The sequence below is a fragment of the Papilio xuthus genome, unplaced genomic scaffold (genome assembly GCF_000836235.2).
Source record: "Papilio xuthus unplaced genomic scaffold, Pxut_1.1 DF827714.1, whole genome shotgun sequence".
NCBI lineage: Eukaryota > Metazoa > Arthropoda > Insecta > Lepidoptera > Papilionidae > Papilio > Papilio xuthus.
Window position 1 is genome coordinate 1,508,674 of NW_013530935.1, and position 20,368 is coordinate 1,529,041.

Here is a 20,368-nt window from a genome sequence, read left to right on the forward strand (position 1 = left end):
GAAGAAGAAGAAGAAGAAGAAGAAGAAGAAGAAGAAGAAGAAGAAGAAGAAGAAGAAGAAGAAGAAGAAGAAGAAGAAGAAGAAGAAGAAGAAGAAGAAGAAGAAGAAGAAGAAGAAGAAGAAGAATGGAACCCACTGGCAAACTAGATTCGGGTATGCGAGGCCCGTACAGAGTTACAAAAGTGCTTGCAAGCGATCGGTACTTATAAGTGTATGATTTAGATAGTAAAATAGCTGGTTATGTTAGACAGTATTAAGGGGCCTAGTTTGTGAGAGGGATGAAAGATAGGCACACTTATTATTGTTTATCGAACTTTAATTAAATTATGAATTTGACATACTGACTCTGAGTTTGAAACGGTAGAGGCACAAGGTGGCTCTCTTAGAAACATATTAAGTGACAATACGGAAGCTGGACCATCGTCTGCTGTTCAGGCGAATGTGCCTCATGATGACCCCTAGAGACGAAGATGAAGCGGATTTTGGAGCAACTGAGTTTTTATAAATTATAGATGCTACACAACTAATACCACGTTGAATTCACTGCCGATTCTTTTGCCTCGAGGGAGGAAAACGGAACATTTTTTTCAATTTCTTAAAAATCCACCAACTTTTCTTTCACCTATGAAGTTGCTATAATGTAGTTAGTTTGGCGGAGGAGGATTGAATGAAGCAATTTCAATTTTATGAAAAAATCTTTATTTCCAAAACTGTATAGCTCATAATAATAAAACTAACGTACTAAAAGTTCTAAAAATATAGTTCTATATTTATTGCATAATTGATACAAGTTAATTCACCATCCTTAAACATGATAAATTTAAATGTACTGTTGAATCCGTAAATGTTATTATATATCGATGGATCACATTAAACTGGTCTTAAATTAGGAACAGTATTGTAGAAATGCTTGCATTACCGTTTACATAACACCTTAATAACTATGTAATTGTTCATTAAGCAGGACAGAGATGTACAATTCTTGTTTAAAACTCTATATCTGATCAAATTCTACACCTATTTATAAAATAAATCTACAACGTTATAGCACCATATTTTATAAAAAGATGTAAAACCTTATTTTACTACTAATACGTGATCCTTTCCATATTAGAGATATTTACAAATTGAAAATGAAACTTTGTTATAAAAAAGTAACAAATTTTAAATTAAAATTATTGTCAAAGTAATTGAAATCAAATTGTGTTAAAATGAACTAAGTGAGAAAAAATCTATAAAATGAGATTTACATATACAAAGATCTCCAACAACTTGACATCATCATCATCACTATACGTCCCCACCGAGGGGCTCGGAGCCTACCCTAAGTTAAGGGTGATTAGGCCATAGTCAACCACGCTGGCCCAGTGCGGGTTGGTGACAACAACAACTTGACAACAACATATTAATCATACATTTAAATCTCAACCAATCTCAAAATAGTTCCCAATGATTATACTAAATCTACATATATCCAAAAGTATTAGGTTCTGTTTCCTTTTTATAAAGGGTTGAAAATGTTTTTAAACTTGCATATCGGCAGTGGAACCCTACACTTATTACAATGTGGTGAGAGGTAAATCAAATTTAACTTCTTTTTATCTTACGTTGCTGGAACTAAAATAATAGATTCCTTTTTTATTTTTATTTTTTTAGGCTTTATCTGCGATCAGTATTTAGTACTTTAAGCAGATGTGAAGAAAGAGTAATTTTTTTAGAATATTTTCTCCATCAAGAAAATTTCTTCTTTTAGGTCAATGGGTTATTTATCATATTATGGTGGCCCTTTTAAGTCTCCTTCTGTGGCCACATTTTGGTAAGGTTGCAACAAGGGGATTATAGTGATTTGCAATTCTTGCTTTGTAACGCTCAACGATCACCTTGAGTTCCTGCTGTACGGTGTTCACTTTTAGTACGTCATGTAGCTCTGAGTTTTTAATGAACCAAGGGGCATTCGAAATGTTCTTAAGTATACGATTTTGCACCCTTTGAATAATGTTTAAATTTGAAGCACTTGCGGTACCCCAAACTTGTATACCATATGTCCATATTGGTTTGAGAACAGTATTGTAGAGTAGGAGCTTATTGTCCAGGCTCAGAACAGACCGTCTTCCTAGGAGCCACTGGAGGTTTCGGTACTGTATATTAAGTTGATCTCTTTTCGCTAGAATGTGTGCTCTCCATGTGAGTTTTTTGTCCAGTCTAATACCTAGATACTTGACGACGTCACTGTGTGGAAGTTCTTGATTTCCTAGTTTGACTGCTGGACAGTTTCCATGGCGCAACGTGAAGGTAACTTGGACCGATTTCGAGGCACTGGCTCTTATTCTCCATTTTTTTAACCATTTGTCCACTTCATTTAATCCACTCTGGAGCATTGCAGTAGCAGTCTTTGGGTCCTTGTGACTGGCCAACACAGCCGTGTCATCCGCATATGTTGCAGTTGTTAAATTAGTGCTTACAGGGAAATCTGCGGTGTATAAAGTATATAATACTGGTCCCAGGACCGAGCCTTGCGGAACACCTGCTAGGATGTCGTGGAATGAGGAAGTACTGTCATCTTCTCTAACTTGAAATATTCTATCGGAAAGATATGATTTTAAGATTTCATAAAAAGTATGTGGTAAGAATTGTTTTATTTTGCATAGTAGGCCCCTGTGCCAAACCCTATCGAATGCCTGCTGTATATCTAGAAATGCGCATGAGCAGTATTCTTTATCTTCTAGTGACTTTTTTATTATGTTGCACACTCTATGCACTTGTTCGATGGTTCCATGTTCTTGTCTGAAGCCGAACTGATGGTCTGGTATTACATGTTTTTCGTGTAGTATGGGCATCAATCTCCGGAGAAGTAGTTTTTCAAAAACTTTTGAAACTACCGTTAGCAAACTAATCGGCCTGTAGGAAGAAACATCATTTTCAGGTTTACCTTCTTTGTGAATCATCACCACCTGCGATACTTTCCAGAGTTTGGGATAGTATTTGACTCTAAGAATAGAATTAAAGAGTGCAGTCATGTACATTATAGCTTTTTTCGGAAGCTGTATTAGAACTTCTTTAGTTATTAGATCAAACCCTGGGGCCTTTTTGTTCTTTAGTTTTTGTATCTCGTTCCAGATTTCTTTAGGTGTTATGGGTTTAATGGGTAGGTCTAGCTGGTAATCTTGATTTATCACAGCTTCAATGTCTGATTCATCCATCCCCAATTCTGGCATATTCGGTACAAACACTTTTGCAAGATGGTCTGCGAAAACTTTAGCCTTTTCATGACTTGTTCTAGCCCAAGTGTTTTGGCCACTTCTTATTGGAGGCTTTCTATTTTGTGGCTTGTTCATTCTTTTAAGAGCTTTCCACAGAGAATAATTTGTAGCTTTACTTGGAGCGAGAGATTCGAGATATGTTTGCATGGCAGAATCGTTCGCAGCTTTGAGAGCTGCTTTTAAGTCTAATATAGCTTTATTGAGTGCCTTTTTGTCATCGCTACACCGACTCAGATGCCACACGCGTCGTAGTCTTCTTTTCTCTCGAATTTTGTCTTTTATTTCGACATTGATGCTAAACTTGCCATTAGTCGATCGATTCTCCGGAGTGCTTCGCCAGCATGCTGATTGTATGATATTAGTAAAATTTTTAGCAGCCTCTTCAATATCTTCAGATGTTTTAAGTGGTATTTTTAGTTCTATATCCTTCTCTACTTTTTCGCGAAAAGAGTACCAGTCTGTAAAAGAGTTATATAGTGGTGAATATTTATCAGTTTGAAGTACAATAGAGCTAGCTGTTAATAGGACTGGAGTGTGATCGGATGATCCGTCTAGGCATGAATCGATCTTGAAAGATATTTTCGGAAGTCCACCAACTATAAAAAAGTCTATTAGGTCCGGCAGCCTAGCTGAGTCGGTCGGCCAGTGCGTTGGTTCTGCAGTAGACAGAGTTTTGAGCTTGTTTGTAGATATAAATGACATTAGTTCTCTTCCTCTTGTGGTTATGAGTCTAGATCCCCAGTGAGAATGTTTGGCATTCCAGTCACCACCAGCAATAAATTTTTTTCCTAAAGTCAAGAAGAATTCCTTGAAATGGTTAGCTTTAATGTTATGTTTTGGTGGGCAATATATTGATGATAGGTTAAATTCGCCACCTTTATCCTGTATGGAAACCGTTGTTGTTTGTATGTGTTCTTTTCTGAAACTAGGTAATTGATAGTGTTTAATGGAGTTTTTTATTAAAATTGCAGTACCACCGTGGGCAGTGCCATCTGGATGGTTGGTGGAATATATGTTATATTGAGGTATTTTTATGTAACTTTTGTCAGTAAAATGTGTCTCCGAAATGAGCATCGCATCGATTTTATGAATATCAAGTATAGTATTTTTACATCATCTATATTAGGCGATAGGCCATTTATGTTCCATATACATATTTTTAGGTAATTCATTTTAGTAATTTGTCAATTAGCTTGTTCATAAGTCCCATTAGGTTACTTATTTGTTGAAGGAGTAAATCTATCTTTTCAGATTGCTTGATAAGTAGTTCCTCCACTACTTTGGTTGAATTAATATTATATTGTTGTTCGTTTTTAAGAACCTCACTGTATGTTCTTGTATTGACAGAAAATTTTCTAATATATAATAGATTCCTAATATACAACATCCAAGAGTGAGTGCGATTACTTTCCGATTTAAAAAATATGTTTAGAAAAAGAATTATAGTCAAAATAAATGCATATAGAGAGAAAGAGTTAAAAGGGATTATTTAAAAAAAAACATAGTGCATATGAATAAATTTTGATTTAAAAATTTATTTATTCCCCCAGCCGACAACGATGTCCTCCGCCGTCCGCCATTAAACCATTAATAATTTGAACATTTACTTGAAAGAGAAATATCTTATTTTTATTATTAGTCAATAAATAAATGTTTTTTTTTGTGACTGATTGCCACTGTTTGCCTTGAGGAGGCATTTACAGCTTCACCGGGCTTGAGGTGGCCGAGCGCAGATGGCACTTAGCCTAAACCTCGATTAAGAGTAACTAAGCTCGAGGGCTCCCTCAGGAACCTCGGCTCGGGCCGTTACTTCGTTGTTATTACCGGATTGGGAGGCCGCCGAGCTTTTAGGTCGCTTCGGTGGACGCTCCATGGAGTGACGGGGCTCAAGGGCCCCCGAGAGGGGACCTCGGCTTGGGCTGTCACTCGATACGCGTTTAGCATTCCGATTCAAGGGTGCCCGAAGGGGCCGAACCTCGGCTTGTTCGGTTGCTGTTGTCTGATTATTATTAGCTCTGATGCATCTAATATTACTACCACTTCGGAAAGCGTTAGTGCTGGGAGAAGAAGTGGCGGAAGAAACTCCAGCTACGCTTCTATCGTTGACAGGTGAAAATCTGCCTGCTATGAGGCCATATCGCGAGAATGATTGCCGTAGCCGGCAGCGACTGGGATATGTGGTGTGACTGCGAAGTTGTTTAACCCTAGCCTGAGCGATGGTAGTTGCGTCATCTTGAAAGTCGAGGACGTGCCTAGGTCTACGATAAACATGGCGAAATTTACCGAGCGCGATTGGATTGTAGGTGACGGCACCTACAACTAGCGGATTAGGATGCCCGACGGCGGAGTCAAAATAACGACGCGACGCCAACTTCAGGTGCTGGGCTATGGTGGACAAGTCCAGATCTATGTGCAGATCACTGTTGCGCATGTACCACGGGTCTCCCGTGGCTCTACGTAAAAATCTGTTCTGAATCACCTGAAGTCGATGTATTTGTTTCGGAGCTATGTGCGCGAATACCGGACTAGCATACGTCATGACGGGACGTACTACTGATTTATAGAGTGTCACCTTGTTCCGAAGGGACATTTTGCTCTTTTTATTGAGTAATGCGGAAAGACGACCTAGTATAAAAGCCGCGCGGTTTCTAACCCGGGTTACGTGTGCGGAGAAGTTGAGTTTAGTGTCCAGGATGACACCTAAGTATTTAACTTTGTCTTCCCATGGTATTGGGCTGTCCATGAGTGAGACGGATGGAAGACGAGTCACTTTGCGGCGGGAAAAGTAGAGCGCCGCGCTTTTGGTAGGGTTTATTTCGATCCTCCATTTCCGAAACCAGGCACCAAGGGTGTTGGCTGCAGTCTGAAGGCGTCGACAAATAGCTTCGGGCTTACGACCAGACGTGTAAATACAGGTGTCATCGGCAAATAATGCTAGTTCTACACCATGTACACGCGGTATATCGTTGGTGTAGAGTGTAAATAGGACCGGCCCTAACACCGACCCTTGAGGCACCCCGGCTCGAACGGGGTGCGATTGAGAACATATTCCCTCGACGCGGTAGCGGAACGTGCGATCACTTAGGAAATCTCGTATTATGCATACGAGACGGTCGGGTACTCCGTACTCATATAACTTATATATGAGCCCGTTGTGCCATACTTTATCGAACGCTTTTGCTACGTCGAGAAAGAGAGCTCCGGTGTTAAGGCCGCGTTGGCGTTTGGAAAGAATGTACTCCGTGATGCGGTGCACTTGATGAGTGCATGAATGTTTGGCGCGAAATCCAAACTGTTCGGCAATGGGCATGGCTTTCGTTTCCATAAAAGATCGAAGGCGGGCTAAAACCAGGCGTTCATAAATCTTCCCAAACGTTTTGAGAAGACTAATGGGGCGATACGAGGTGGGATTTGTAGGTGGCTTAGAGGGTTTGAGGAACCCTATGACTTCGGCGTCTTTCCACTCGGTGGGAAAAACTCCTTTGGTCATTGCCACGTTATATATAGCAACAAGAAGTTGTAGTATAGTAGCTGGAAATAGTTTGGTCACCCTATTGGTGATACCATCGGAGCCAGGTGCTTTGCGGGGGCGTAAGTTTTTAATTAATTCCTCAACTTCATCTCTAGTAACTGGTGGAACGACATCTAGAAGGGGTATTTTACTCCTTCGCTCGACCTCACTGTTCACCTTTCGGAGGTGATCAGGATCGATCGGTAGGCTACTAGGGGAGCACTGGGCCTCGAGACTATCAGCTAGGCATTCGGCTTTCTCCTCGTCCAACATGGCTGGTGTCATATTTGGACGAGAGAGTGGCGGCATCGTGGTGTGCGTGTCGCCCTTTAATGATTTAGGGAGCCTCCAGAAGGCTAAGTGGGATGGCTTTAAATTACTGAGATCTGAATCCCACCTTTCGTTCCTGAATGCAGCTATGCGTGTTTTTACATCACGCTGTAGTTTACGTAGCTGTTTTCGGTTCAATTCAGTGGGATACATATCATGATCACGGGTAGCTGCGTTCTTGCGTCTCAACAGGTCCCTAATGTCTGGTGGTAAAAATAAAGGTGAGTGCCAAATTCACTTGGTTCTTATTAAAGGTATGTGTATGGACAACTTTTTGCTCAAGACCTTGTATCCATTGCGGCTAAAACATCTAGAGAGCAAAAACTTGTTTATGGTCTTACTATGTCATCTTCGCTGTCAGTCAAATCATTTTACTCTATGCTCTATGGCCCTAGTTGAATGAATCGAAAAAGTGTTTGTGTAAATGATTGTGGAACAAAGAATTTTACAACGCGAAATAGATGAGGCTCGGTGGAGGACCACTGTTTAACATTACTCATGAGTACGGAAGAGACTCTGTTGAATCTCGATTTCGACAAACCAAATTCAATAATTACGCCTCCTGATGACGGCGTGGTATCATTGTCCAGTAGTGCCGAGGACATTTGTTTAGTGCCAGAGGTCGGCTTTGAAGGCAACGTGGATTCTCCAGGCTTGAACAGGGAGTCGCAGCCGCTTTTGAGCGGCCGTGGCGACTTTGAAGTATCATTTAACCATTTTCCAGGTAATTACCTTGAAAACTTTATTCCAATACTCGTATTAACGATCATAAAATGCTTCAATGTTTTACGTTAGTATTTCAAAGTATTAATATTTTACGTCCATTTGTTCGACTACATTTACGCAGTTGTAAGGCTTCGATTGACATAGATAACGAAATGAAACACAACTATATACGTGCATATGTACGTAGTTCATTTCACTAACAGTAGAAATTGTTTAAACAGACGGTTTAATTGCTTGTATTCACAATATCATTTGTAGTTGCTATTGATTTGCGTCAACTTCATATCTTTATCAATTGTGTAGCTGCTGAAAATATTACCTACCTGAATGTAGGTGCAAGACGAAATTTTTCAACGTCAATTTTCAGTCAAGCATAACAATTGTGTGAAAACTGTTTACTGTTGTTTTATTCTTTTAAACATTAATGGATTTTACATTTACTTGTGGTAAGTTTTATTATCATCTATTATTTATGTTTTATTATATAATTATTGATAAAACAATTATTTAAAGAATTAATATAAAAATTAATCAGCCATATGCTAACAAAACAATAGCATTTACTCTTTATCTTAATTTTCCTTTTTATAATTATAATTGTTATAAGGAGAAATCCTGGCCATGTATAATCAAATTGAACATTAAATGTAATTAAATCAATTGTTTTGCATAAAATATTTTGAGGAGATATTTTTATTACTCATCCTGATATCAAGGTGAATTTACATTTACTTATCTGCAAACTATGTTATTGATTTCCATATGAAATCCATTAAAAATTAATATTTAATTTTATGATATGAAACTTAAGAAAACTGATGTTATATAATAAAATACCGAACTTAATAAAGTTGTATTTTCTGTTTACATAAATGACTCCAATATCTTACTAATATTATAGACACTAATATGTGGATGGATGGATCAATGTTTGTTAGAATCTGGTATCTCCAGAACGGCTTTATGGATTTTGCAGAAATTTGGCAAAGATGTAGAACATAGCCTGGAATCATATGGGATTATATAATGTCCCTAATTGTTAAATATTGTTGAGGCTTTTGTTTGTGTCAGATTCAAATTAACAACCTTATGTTGTATAGTGAACACAAACCATTAGTTATAAGAACATAATTCACTTCTAAAGATTAGTAATGTAGATAAATATCATTATTTTATACAATGTCTGTTAAAATATTAATACAGATTAAATAAAATTAAGTAGATTTGACTTTTGCCTTGTTAACTTTTATCTTATCTGTAAAAAATTAGCTTGTTTATTGTTAAAGTTAATTGATCAATTGTGTATGTTATAATTTAAATTTCTGTAATATTTCATCATAATCAAAAGAATGTTGATTTTAATTTCGTATATTCTGTAATTTTAAGCCCATTTTTCTCATATTGATTTTCGAAATTATGTTACTTTGTTACGTAAATAATTTAACTGAATTTTCACTGTAAAAACATAACACTATCTCTGTTTTTCCTAAATAAAATGAAAGAGATGACAATTTACAAATCTACAATTTTAACACATTGCTTACCACAGTGTACACATCAGATTGGTCCTTAGCGGTGAATGTGTTGATTCATATTTTCAAATTATCAAAATCCTAATTGCAAATACAACAATAAAAAATTAAAGTATTGGGGTTCTAACTTAACTCCATGACATTTTTTTGTACCAACTTATGTTTAAGTTTGGTAACTCAAGCAAGATATGGTGGACATGCAACATGTAAATTTTATGGACCCACTTCTGATAAGGCCAAACAAGTGCATATGCAAATTAAATTTTCTTCAACAAACAACTGATAACAGTTTTGGGTTACTATTTTATTACTATAGTAGTTATATTTCTTTTTACAAACTAATATTAAAAAAATAGATATTGCCTCTAACTCCTAGTAAGTAGCCTATTTGTTCTTCCAGACTATGTTCTACATCTGTGCCAAATTTCATCACAATCCGTTGAGCCGTTCCAGAGATACATTCAAACAAATATTCATTTTAACTTTTTCAGTAATAATAGTAAGATATGTCAGTATATTTCAATATTAAACTATAAATTTTATTACAAATGCAAACTTATAGACAATTTAAAGTTAAAATTTTGTCGTCCCAAGCAACCAAGACTTTTATTTTGGTTACTTCACTAAAAATATACTTGAATATTTTAACAGATTTAAGGTTACCTCTCACACTTCAGGCTTGAAGATGAGCTAAGACCATTCATTTCATTAATATTATTAGTTAATTTAATATAAAGAATAAAATGTCTATCTACTATCTTTAATGAAATATCTTCTGATTATAAAAGTCTTACGTGACCTTGACCTAAGGGTGGAACATTTTATAGGTTTTCCTATAGTCCAGCAGAGTTATTAAACTAACACCCTTGTTACATAAATACATAGATGTACGTTGATTATGTACATTTATATATTTAAATCCAATTATTATTATCATCTTTAGTACCAATGTTTATATTTTGTGTATTTCACTTTTAGTTATTCTGACTGACACCCGCCACTACCTCTCCATGGAACTAAACTAACATAATTAGTAGTCTATGTGTTCTTCCAGATTAAGTTCTATTATTATGCCAAATTTCATCAAGATCCATTCAGTTGTTCCGGAGATACCTTCTAACATTCATCTATCCATCTAAACCTTCACATTTATAATATTAGTAAGATTCATAAATCATTTTGAACAGTTTCTGTTTTACTTGTAATAGTATAAAATTGTTTATGAACACACAATTATTAATAGCATTGAAGTTTGGACTTAATGTTTAATTTAAACTCATTACAATGATGACAAATCAATTATGTTTATAACTGACAAATGATATTGGGTTCAAGTTCAGTATAATATGGTGCAAATTTTATGAAAGCTTAGTAAGCTGCGAGCACAGTTATGGGCCAACTTGCGGATGGATGAAAATCTATTGTGCAGTACCACAAAATTGTGTGCGGATTTTAAAGTTTGGATATCACTGTACAAATATATGTCTCTACATAGAGAAATGGTTTAACTGATTATTTGTTGGAAATTGTTAAAGGTCGTAAAGTAAGGTGTTAATAATACGCGAAATAGGTGTATAATTTTAGAGCCTAATAAGTTAAGAAGAATATGTTAGGACATTATAGTACTTCAGTCATGTTACAGTACACATATAGTAATTTCTTACTGTCTTTAATGATGAAATTTAATATACGATAATGTTTTACAATATTTTACATAATTTAAAATATCACGTTATTAGTAAATGCATTATGTCGTGATTTGATATCTTGATATTATTGTGATGTAACATTTATGAGAGGAGTTGAAATTCATGTAACATTTATTTATCGTAATACTAGCTTTTTACCGCTACTTCGTCTGTACAGAATTATAAAAGGTGAAAAGTCACATGTGTTACTCGAGACTATGTTCTATATCTGTACCACAAAAAACAACTGCGTTTATTTACGTTTTGTCATAATAGAATGTCTAGTAATATTTATTGTATTTTGGCAAAGCTTTATTGATTTTATATTCCAGGATCAAAAACATTTACTAGATATGACATTATGTCAAAATTATGTACCACTGGTACAGATTCGGATTTTTTGACACATCATGTGAAAAAGATTTGAAGGAAAGTGTTATAATGACTACTCTACAACTATTATCATATTTGAATATCTTTGTTTTCCAAATTAAAGTTAGTTTGAATTCCATACTAGTGTTTATTAACTTGTTTTTAACTTAAAGTTGTTTCTTTTCAGATGACCCACAGTTCAGTGAGCTGGTGTGGCAGGCGGAGGTGGCCATTGACAATGGCATTTACCCCGAAAGGATATACCAGGGCTCCAGTGGCTCTTACTTTGTTAAGAATCCTGGTGGTGTGAGTATTTTATGTATTTCATTAACTACAGAGTTTGTTATAATTAGACTAGCTTTTGCCTGTGAGTCCGTCCTCTGGGAATTACAAAAAACTTGTTAAGTGGTCTATGTGTTCTTCCAGACAATGTCCTATTTGTGTGCCATGTTTGTTGGGATTTTTGGAGATAGCTCCTAACAAATATCCATCCATCCATCTGTTATATTTGTTATAATCTATATTTCTTCTTCACATGATCAAAATTCTTAATTATTCAATGTATTCTGCCAAAGTTATTCTGGTCATAACTTAATCTATGGCCTTATCTCAGCTCAGTACAAGAGTACTCAATGACCTTACTCATTTATAGTATTACAATATGCGTAAATAACTTGTTTTGAAATTCCACAAAACCAGTTATAGCAGATTGAGAGTGAATTACAATTTTTTTTTCGAAATTTTACACATTTTATAATAAACCTGTTTTCAATTTATAGTGACACTGGCAGGAAATAAAAAATGTATACTGATATTACTGGCTGCAAATAAAACATTGTGATCACGATTTTTTTTAAATCATAAAATGAGGCAAATGTAATGTGTTTCTTGACCTCCACAGCTTATAAATATTTTAATTATGACAATGACTTTCTTCTTTTTCCTGTTTCACTGTCTTGAACACTGGCTATTTTATTTAATTCAGAAAAAAAACAAACATTAACTTTTTTTTTAATATCTAGTAAAAATCTTACGATAATAAATCGAATTCTTCAGAAAAATTAGCATGGGTTCTCATTGTCGCAATACATACATTGTCAAATAGGTATATTTGTTCCGAGATAAAAATATGTTTAATACTGTTATTTCGCCAGTTAAAACTCGTTAAGTTAGCAACTTAACCTGCTAAGTTGGTTAACAGCTTTAACCAATTGTTGAGTACGTAATATCCTTCTATTTAAACTGGATATGATTTACGAACTTAAATGGTAGAAAGCTTACATTAATTATCTTTCACGGGGTTGTAAAATCTTTAAGTTTGGATTTCGCATTTGGTGTGAAAGAGACATTTTAATATTTGCATTAATTTCGTACTCAGATTCAGGCCACGGGCACTAAGGGCCTTTCTTGTAATTTTAATATTTGATGTTTACACTGCGGGGCTTACTTATTTACTATTAAGGGTCTTATTGAGAACTAGCTGTCGCATTCGACTTCGTCCACGCGGAAATAAACACCTAATTAGTGTTAGGAAGAAAATCCGACACTGTGCCGGTGTACTAGCGCTTGCTGAAATGTCGACGTCTGTGTCCCCTCACTAATCATTCTGACACTTGATTCGGTGATGTGGGCGCGCCGTTCGCGCCAAGGGATTGTAATTAAGAAATGTCTAAAATTAGTAGCCTATGTGTTCCTTCTATGTTTTACGCCTATGCCTAATTTCAGCGCGATCTTTGCAGCCCTTCTGGAAATACCTTCTAACAAACCCATCCATTCAAACATTCGCATTTATAATTTTAGTAAAATAACGAAGGAAACCAAAATAGATCGTTATTAATTATTTATTTTTTCTTTCTAAAGAAAATAATAGGCGTATTCAAGCCAAAAGACGAAGAGCCGTACGGCAGACTCAACCCAAAATGGACGAAATGGATGCACAAGTTGTGCTGCCCTTGTTGCTTCGGCCGCTCCTGTCTCATCCCCAACCAAGGATATCTGTCTGAAGCTGGCGCTAGTCTGGTCGACTCCAAGATTGGACTCAAAGTCGTGCCTAAGACTAGGGTAAGACGACATAAACTACTAATACTGTTTCTAGAATGTTCTAGATGGATTTTAGTTGTAATTATTTAATTTGATGACATCAAATTAACTGGAGTATTAGTTAGCTAACAGTTTTTTTTAGTTTAAACTAGTTATCGCCCACGACTTTGTCCGTGCGGAATTTAAAAACACTTAATAAATAGCCTATGTGTTGTTCCAGACTATGTTCCTAATGTGTCAAATTTTATCAAAATCCGTTAGGTTGTTCCAGAGATATCTTCAAACATACATTCATTTAAACATTCGCATTTATAATATTAGTAAAATTACATATGTAACAATTATAAAAAACTGAATTTTGAAAGTAACAAAAATATAAATTCTTTTGGTATTTTCCAAAGGCATTATCTTAATAGGATGTAATGTTTTAGGTGGTGAAACTTGTATCTGAGACGTTCAACTATTTGCGTATAGACCGCGAGAGGTCGAGGCTGAAGCGCGCCATCACCGAGCAGTTCCCCAATCTGCGCTTCAACAGAATGGGACTGCCTCCTAAGGTACACCTCTATTACAGGTCTTTTTGCTCTACTGACCGGTCTTAGTCTATTTATATGTCTTTTCCATAGTCTACTAACAAGTCTTCAATGGTCTACCAGAAATCAAAAGGAGTTACTGAGTCTTTTCAATGGTTTACATATTTTACCAGAGCTTAACAGATCTGAGTTTTTTCCAATGTTCTACTCACCAGTCTTTTCAATGGTCTACATCAGTGGTTCCCAAACTTATTTTGTCTACTGCCCACTTTGAGAATAAATATTTTTTAGAGCCCCCATATTTTCACTTATTAAAAAATCACTATAACTTCAAATTAAATTGATTAATTATTGTGACCTATATATGTATATTAACGGAGAATTGTAAACGAAACTTTTACTATAACCCGCATCTTGAGACCTGCAGCGCCCACAAGGGGGCGTTATCGCACACTTTGGGAAAGACTAGTCTACAGCATTTTACCTGATACAGGCCTTACTGAGAATTTTCAATGGTCTATTAACAAGTCTGATGGTCAAGTCACAAGTCTTCAGTGGTCTAGTCAGTTTTATATTTTCAATATTATTTCAAAGAATAAATTTTACTGCCCTTATGTTAATTTGTAGTTTAATAGTTTTTTTTTTGTCTTAAATAGTATATGAAAGTGATTTGTTTGCAGGTGGGTTCATTCCAGCTGTTCGTGGAGGGGTACAAGGACGCGGACTACTGGCTGCGTCGCTTCGAGCAGGAGCCCCCACCACCGCATCTCATGAGGAAGTCAGTTACACATTTTAATTGATGTATAATTACACTAGTTGTTGCTCGCGACTCGCGGAATTAAAAAAAAACTTAATTAGTAGTCTATGTGTGCTTCCAGGCTATGTTCTATATGTGTGTCAAATTTCACTGCTATCCGCATAATATTAGTAAGATTGACCCCCCATGGGGTCTATAGAGTGATTTTAATATACATTCGAAACAGAATTTTTCTCGCTTACGGGGCTCGGGACCAAAGATCTTGGGGTCCCATAAAAAGCCCTAATTAAGAAATATAATTTAGAAAATCGTCTTTGTGAAAAAAAGTTTGAGGATCATTGGTATAGGTTTTGTTATGAAAGTTAATGATGCTATATTTATGTGATAGATTCCAGCTACAGTTTGAGCGTTTGGTGGTGCTGGACTACATCATTCGGAATACTGACCGCGGCAATGACAACTGGCTTATCAAGTACGACGCCCCCAGTGCTAACGGCAACTCGGAACCACTCAATATGACGGACCCCACGGTAAAAAATTACTAAAAACAATATTTTTTTTATATCATAAGGTGGCAAACGAACGAGCGGTCACATGAATCGCTGAAATAGCGAAGTGACCGTTGCCCATAGACATACGCAATTGCATATGCGTTGCCTACCTTTCATCGACGGAGGAGAGGATGCACAGAAAGAAAACATTTCCATGCATCCTCTCATCCGGAAAGTCCACTTCCACTTCGCATCCTTTCCTTATAAGAAAAATGGTGGGAAGGAAAACTGGACGAAATTAGGCCTCCCGGACGCAAACTCATCAGTCTTCTGTGTGGTCGTGGTATATCACCGGGCGAGCTGGGACAAGTCGTGCGAAAGTGTTAAAGCGGGCTCTTCTACTGTTAAAATATTAGTATAAATCAAAAGCACTCTTCACATGTACTATACATTTTTATGAGATAAATTTTAGACTATGTTAGTCGTTTAGTAATTTTCAGTTATTCCGGTTACCTTCCCGTCAACATCAGTCTAACCGTTCCGGAGATTACGTGGAACAAACGAGGCTTTGCCTAACATACAGACAGACAAAAATTTGCAAATTATTTTCTCGATATTACATACAGATGATCCAATTTTATTAATATGTAAAGATAATACAACATGGAAGAAACTTATATAACAATTAAATAAAATTATAATATTTTCAGGAATGGTCAGGTGGTAACGTGGAGGTGAGAATTGCGGCCATCGACAACGGGCTGGCGTTCCCCTTCAAGCATCCTGACTCCTGGCGCGCCTACCCATACCACTGGGCCTGGCTGCCGCAGGCCAAGAGACCCTTCAGTCAGGAGACTAAGTATGTTTACGCCCAGAGTATTCCAGTCCAGTGGTCAACAGTCAACAAAGCCAGCACTACAACTATACAATAGCCAATCTTCAATTCAGCGAAAAATTCGATCACTGGATTTTAAAAAACTGGACTATAATAGAAAATAACTAAATTTGTTCATAAACAAAAATCTTTACGTCAATGACACTTAGCGAAAGATAAACGATCATTTTTTTCTTCTTCCGTTTCCACCAAAGAGATCGGATACGTCATTTTTTACAATTGTCTAAATATAATATATTATATAGAGAACTGGTGCTGCCGCTGCTCTCCGACATGAACTTCGTACAAGAATTATGCGATGAACTGCATATATTATTCAAAGTAAGTCATATTCGTATCTTTTCTTCAGCACAATCCTAATATCATTACAGATTTACCTGATAATCCATTAATTTAAACTTTAGACCATAAAAATCTAGACATATAGCCCGAAAATTAGGAATAATACTTATAAAATGGCGTGTACCAATTAATATAAAATGTGTATTCCAGCAAGACAAAGGTTTCGACAAGGGTCTGTTCGAGCGACAGATGTCGGTGATGCGCGGCCAAGTGCTCAACCTGACGCAGGCCCTCAAGGACAACAAGAGCCCTGTACAGCTCGTGCAGATGCCCGCAGTCATTGTTGAGAGGTATACTACTCATAAACGACACAAACTCAACAACCCACGATCTCACAAACTCAAAATTTCAAGAACTCATAAACTCTACCATTTCATAAAGAAATAACAATCATCAATCAATTTATAAACGACAAACAGTCTTAGGTCAATACTTTATCCCTTAGTGTAGATTTATCTTACTAAATGGTACCCATAAAGGACTGAATGTGGTTCGTAGCCATTTCGAATTAATTTAAAATGATTTATATATAATTTTAGGTCCAAAAGTGGCACGACGTCGTCTCGTTTCTTCGATTCGTTCCAGCAACGCTTCCAGCACAAGTCGCCGTTCTTCTCCTGGTGGTGAACACACCGCAAACTGGTCAGTACTTTATACCGTTTACACTTATTAAACACCCGTGAAACAAGTTTTTAAGATTTTTTCTTATTTTTATCTCTTAAGTAACATTAGCAAGTGAGAATGCTCTCTCATCTTATTTTACAGTTAAAAAAAAAATAACTCCGTGTTTTAAGCCTGTAATGTTAATCCAAAAAATATTTCTAATATAAATACAGTCTGAGATGTATAAGCGAGAAAGTCAGATTAGATTTACCTTTATATGCGAGAAAATCGCGATCTCTTAGATTCTCGCTTGTTCAGGAGACTTAGACAAGCATTCGTTTCGAAGCGATTCTATAACAACTTTAAAAATGTATGAAATTGAAAGTCTATAGTTATTGTCAGTTCTATACAATTTTGACAGTGGTAGAGCGAGCTTTAACATCTTCGCACGAATTGTCCCGGCTCGCCCGGTGAAATACCACGACCACACAGAAGACAGGCGTCAAGTGGAAGCAATTCCGCGTTTCGTCTGATGAGTGTGCGTCCCAGAGGCCTAATTTAGTCCTCATTCTCTTCCCATCTTTTTTTTATAAGGAAAGTATGGGAAGTGGAAGTGGACTTTCCGTATGAGAGGATGTATATTTTCTTTCTGTGTATCCTCTCCTCCGTCGATTAAAGGTAGGAAACGCATATGCAATTGTGTATATCTATGAGCAACGGTCACTTCGCTATTTCAGCGATTTCAGGTGACCGCTCGCTCGTTTGCCACTTTATGATATAAAAAACATTTGAAGTTCGCTATGGGATCGCTTCTATGCGAATGCATTTTATCTAACCCCGTAGACTCGGTTCTATTTGAGTTTTATGATTTTAAAATTATTTTTTGTTTACAGACAAATGTCACGGCGCTTGTCACGTGGCGACGCTGCTATATATAGTTAAATAAATGTATGTATGTATGTATGTAATTGTAGATTAGTACATTTTCAAATTATATGTATCATGTGGAGACACAGTGTAGTGTGCCGGCAGACATGTCAGTCATCATTTTATAACTTCCTAATATTGACTACTTGTATTAATGACATCAACAAATTGATATTTATGACAAATATAATGGAATTAAAAAACTTCAAGTAATGCTTAATACCTAAATACATATCAAATTTACTAAGTTGATAATGGATTTAGGTATTTTCATAGTTTCACTAAACTTTAACTATTAGCTTACTACCTTTACTTATGTCTATTTAATATAATATTTCTTGATATGACTTGAGACATCCATTTTTTTTATATCAATCGATAATACTCAATAATAAGACATATAAATACTAAATCAAACTGTAAATGTTATTATTATGAAGAGTAATTATAAAAAATATGAAAAAATTATATTTGCACTGATGTCTCTGTTGGTGCAGTACACTGTGACAGTAACAGCAGTTGGGTCGGAGCTAGTCGTGTGTTGAATGAATCTGAGATGTCTTTATTTATTAAGCTCTTGTTTTATAATCACTATTAAAACTAATTTATATAATTTCTATAAAAAAACTGATTTCTTTTTTTTAATATTAAAAATAATTGTTATTTTTTCATATGAAAGTTAAATTTGTAACTTAATTTTTGTTCCCAGTCTTGGATAATTAAATAATATGACTTAACTAAGAATTAATAAATTGAATCAATAATAATATTTAATTGATTTATATATATATAAAAATCAATTGCTGTTCGTTAGTCTCGCTAAAACTCCAGAACGGCTGAACTTATCTTGGTCTTGAAATGTTCGTGGAGGTCTAAGAAAGGTTTAAACTGTGAGAAAAATTAGAATAATTGCAGTGAACTGTTTTTTTTCCCTTGCGGATGAAGTCGCGGGCGACAGCTAGTTTAATTATGTTTATTTTCCTTTAATATTGTAAAATCTCCGTTAAAAATATTGATTAATCTTTTTCTTAGTAAAATTAATTGTTTTTATTTTGATATTTTACTGCTTTTTAATACATTATAAAAACCTATTTTGTGAATATCCGTTCATCTTTTTTCGTTTTTTTTTTTAATTTAGTTAAATACAAAAACATCTCAGATTAGTGTTAATAAAGGTAATTATTGCTTGATATCTAATTTCGAAGAAAATAGAAATTTATTGTAAAAAAATCACTAATTTTGATAGAATGCCCTAAAACTAAGTTCCTTTAACCTTTTACTATGTTTTATTTAACGATTTATACATTCAAAAGTACGGGAAATTGTATACAAAATTACTTATTTCCTTGCTTATAATATTAACAGAATATTTCTGGAATTTTATTGAACTAAACATAATTTGATTTTACTTTCATCTTGTTAACTTGAAATTATAAATAGTACAAAATTTTTAACTAAAAAATATGTCGAAATAGCATCTAACATATGTTCGAATTTATCATGTTTCGTTTTCTTGAAATTTTTTGGTTAAAAAAGGAATCTTTCAACTAAAATATCAAAAATCACATATTTAAAGTAAAATGTAAGGAAATTCATTTCAATTTAGGGCTAATACTATTTTATATATGAAATAAGAAAAATTTACATTAGTTCCTCACATTTAGTCAATGTTACGAGAACTTCATAAACAAACATACATTTAAATACATTTATTATAGATTTTAATGAAATATTACATTAAATAAATAATAAAAAAATAGTTACAATCGGTTATAACAACGAAGGTATCCGAATATTCAGTCATTGTAACCGATATTCTGTAGCCTTGTTGTACGATTTTGGTCATTTCTATGGTTTTCAATTTATAAAAAAATCAAATGGCAATGAATTTCTTACTTTTAGAATAATAAAATGAATTTAAGTGCCTAATGTTTTTCGAATGATAGCATTTTATATAGCCTAACCGAGAATATAAAAAATCTGAACTATGGATATTTCAATTAGCGTCTTTATTACTACTGCTAGTGGCGAATTAGTTCCATATTTTTCCGCAATAACGACAATTTTTTATATTCCTGGTCAGGCTTAAAATTCCAGTAAATAGTACAATCTGTTCATTCTGGTTAAAAAATATCATGTTGATAAAATACAGTCGAATTTAGATAAAAGAGATCTCAAATGACCGATATTATCTCTTATAAAGGTTTTTTAACCAGAGTTTCTTATAGAGGATTCTCCTTTATCTTGGTTCGACTGTAAGTAGTAACAATTTTACGGGAGTTATTTAAAACTGACTGATATATGCTGTTTGTTTTAAATAATTTTAAGTATATAGATATGTTATATACTATATTTATGTAG

General features: G+C 35.1%; 1 protein-coding gene across 1 annotated transcript; it reads left to right on the forward strand.

The window, feature by feature from the left end:
* Positions 1 to 7,458: 7,458 nt before the first annotated feature.
* On the forward strand, positions 7,459 to 18,636 carry Pi4KIIalpha (phosphatidylinositol 4-kinase II alpha). Its single transcript, XM_013310871.1, has 11 exons — positions 7,459 to 7,825; positions 11,607 to 11,725; positions 13,280 to 13,480; positions 13,891 to 14,016; positions 14,673 to 14,770; positions 15,138 to 15,279; positions 15,951 to 16,099; positions 16,381 to 16,456; positions 16,628 to 16,767; positions 17,017 to 17,119; positions 17,974 to 18,636. Exons 1-10 carry the CDS (start codon positions 7,600 to 7,602, stop codon positions 17,102 to 17,104), a joined length of 1,365 nt encoding a protein of 454 aa, XP_013166325.1. The 5' UTR covers positions 7,459 to 7,599; the 3' UTR covers positions 17,105 to 17,119; positions 17,974 to 18,636.
* The last annotated feature ends 1,732 nt before the right edge of the window (positions 18,637 to 20,368 follow it).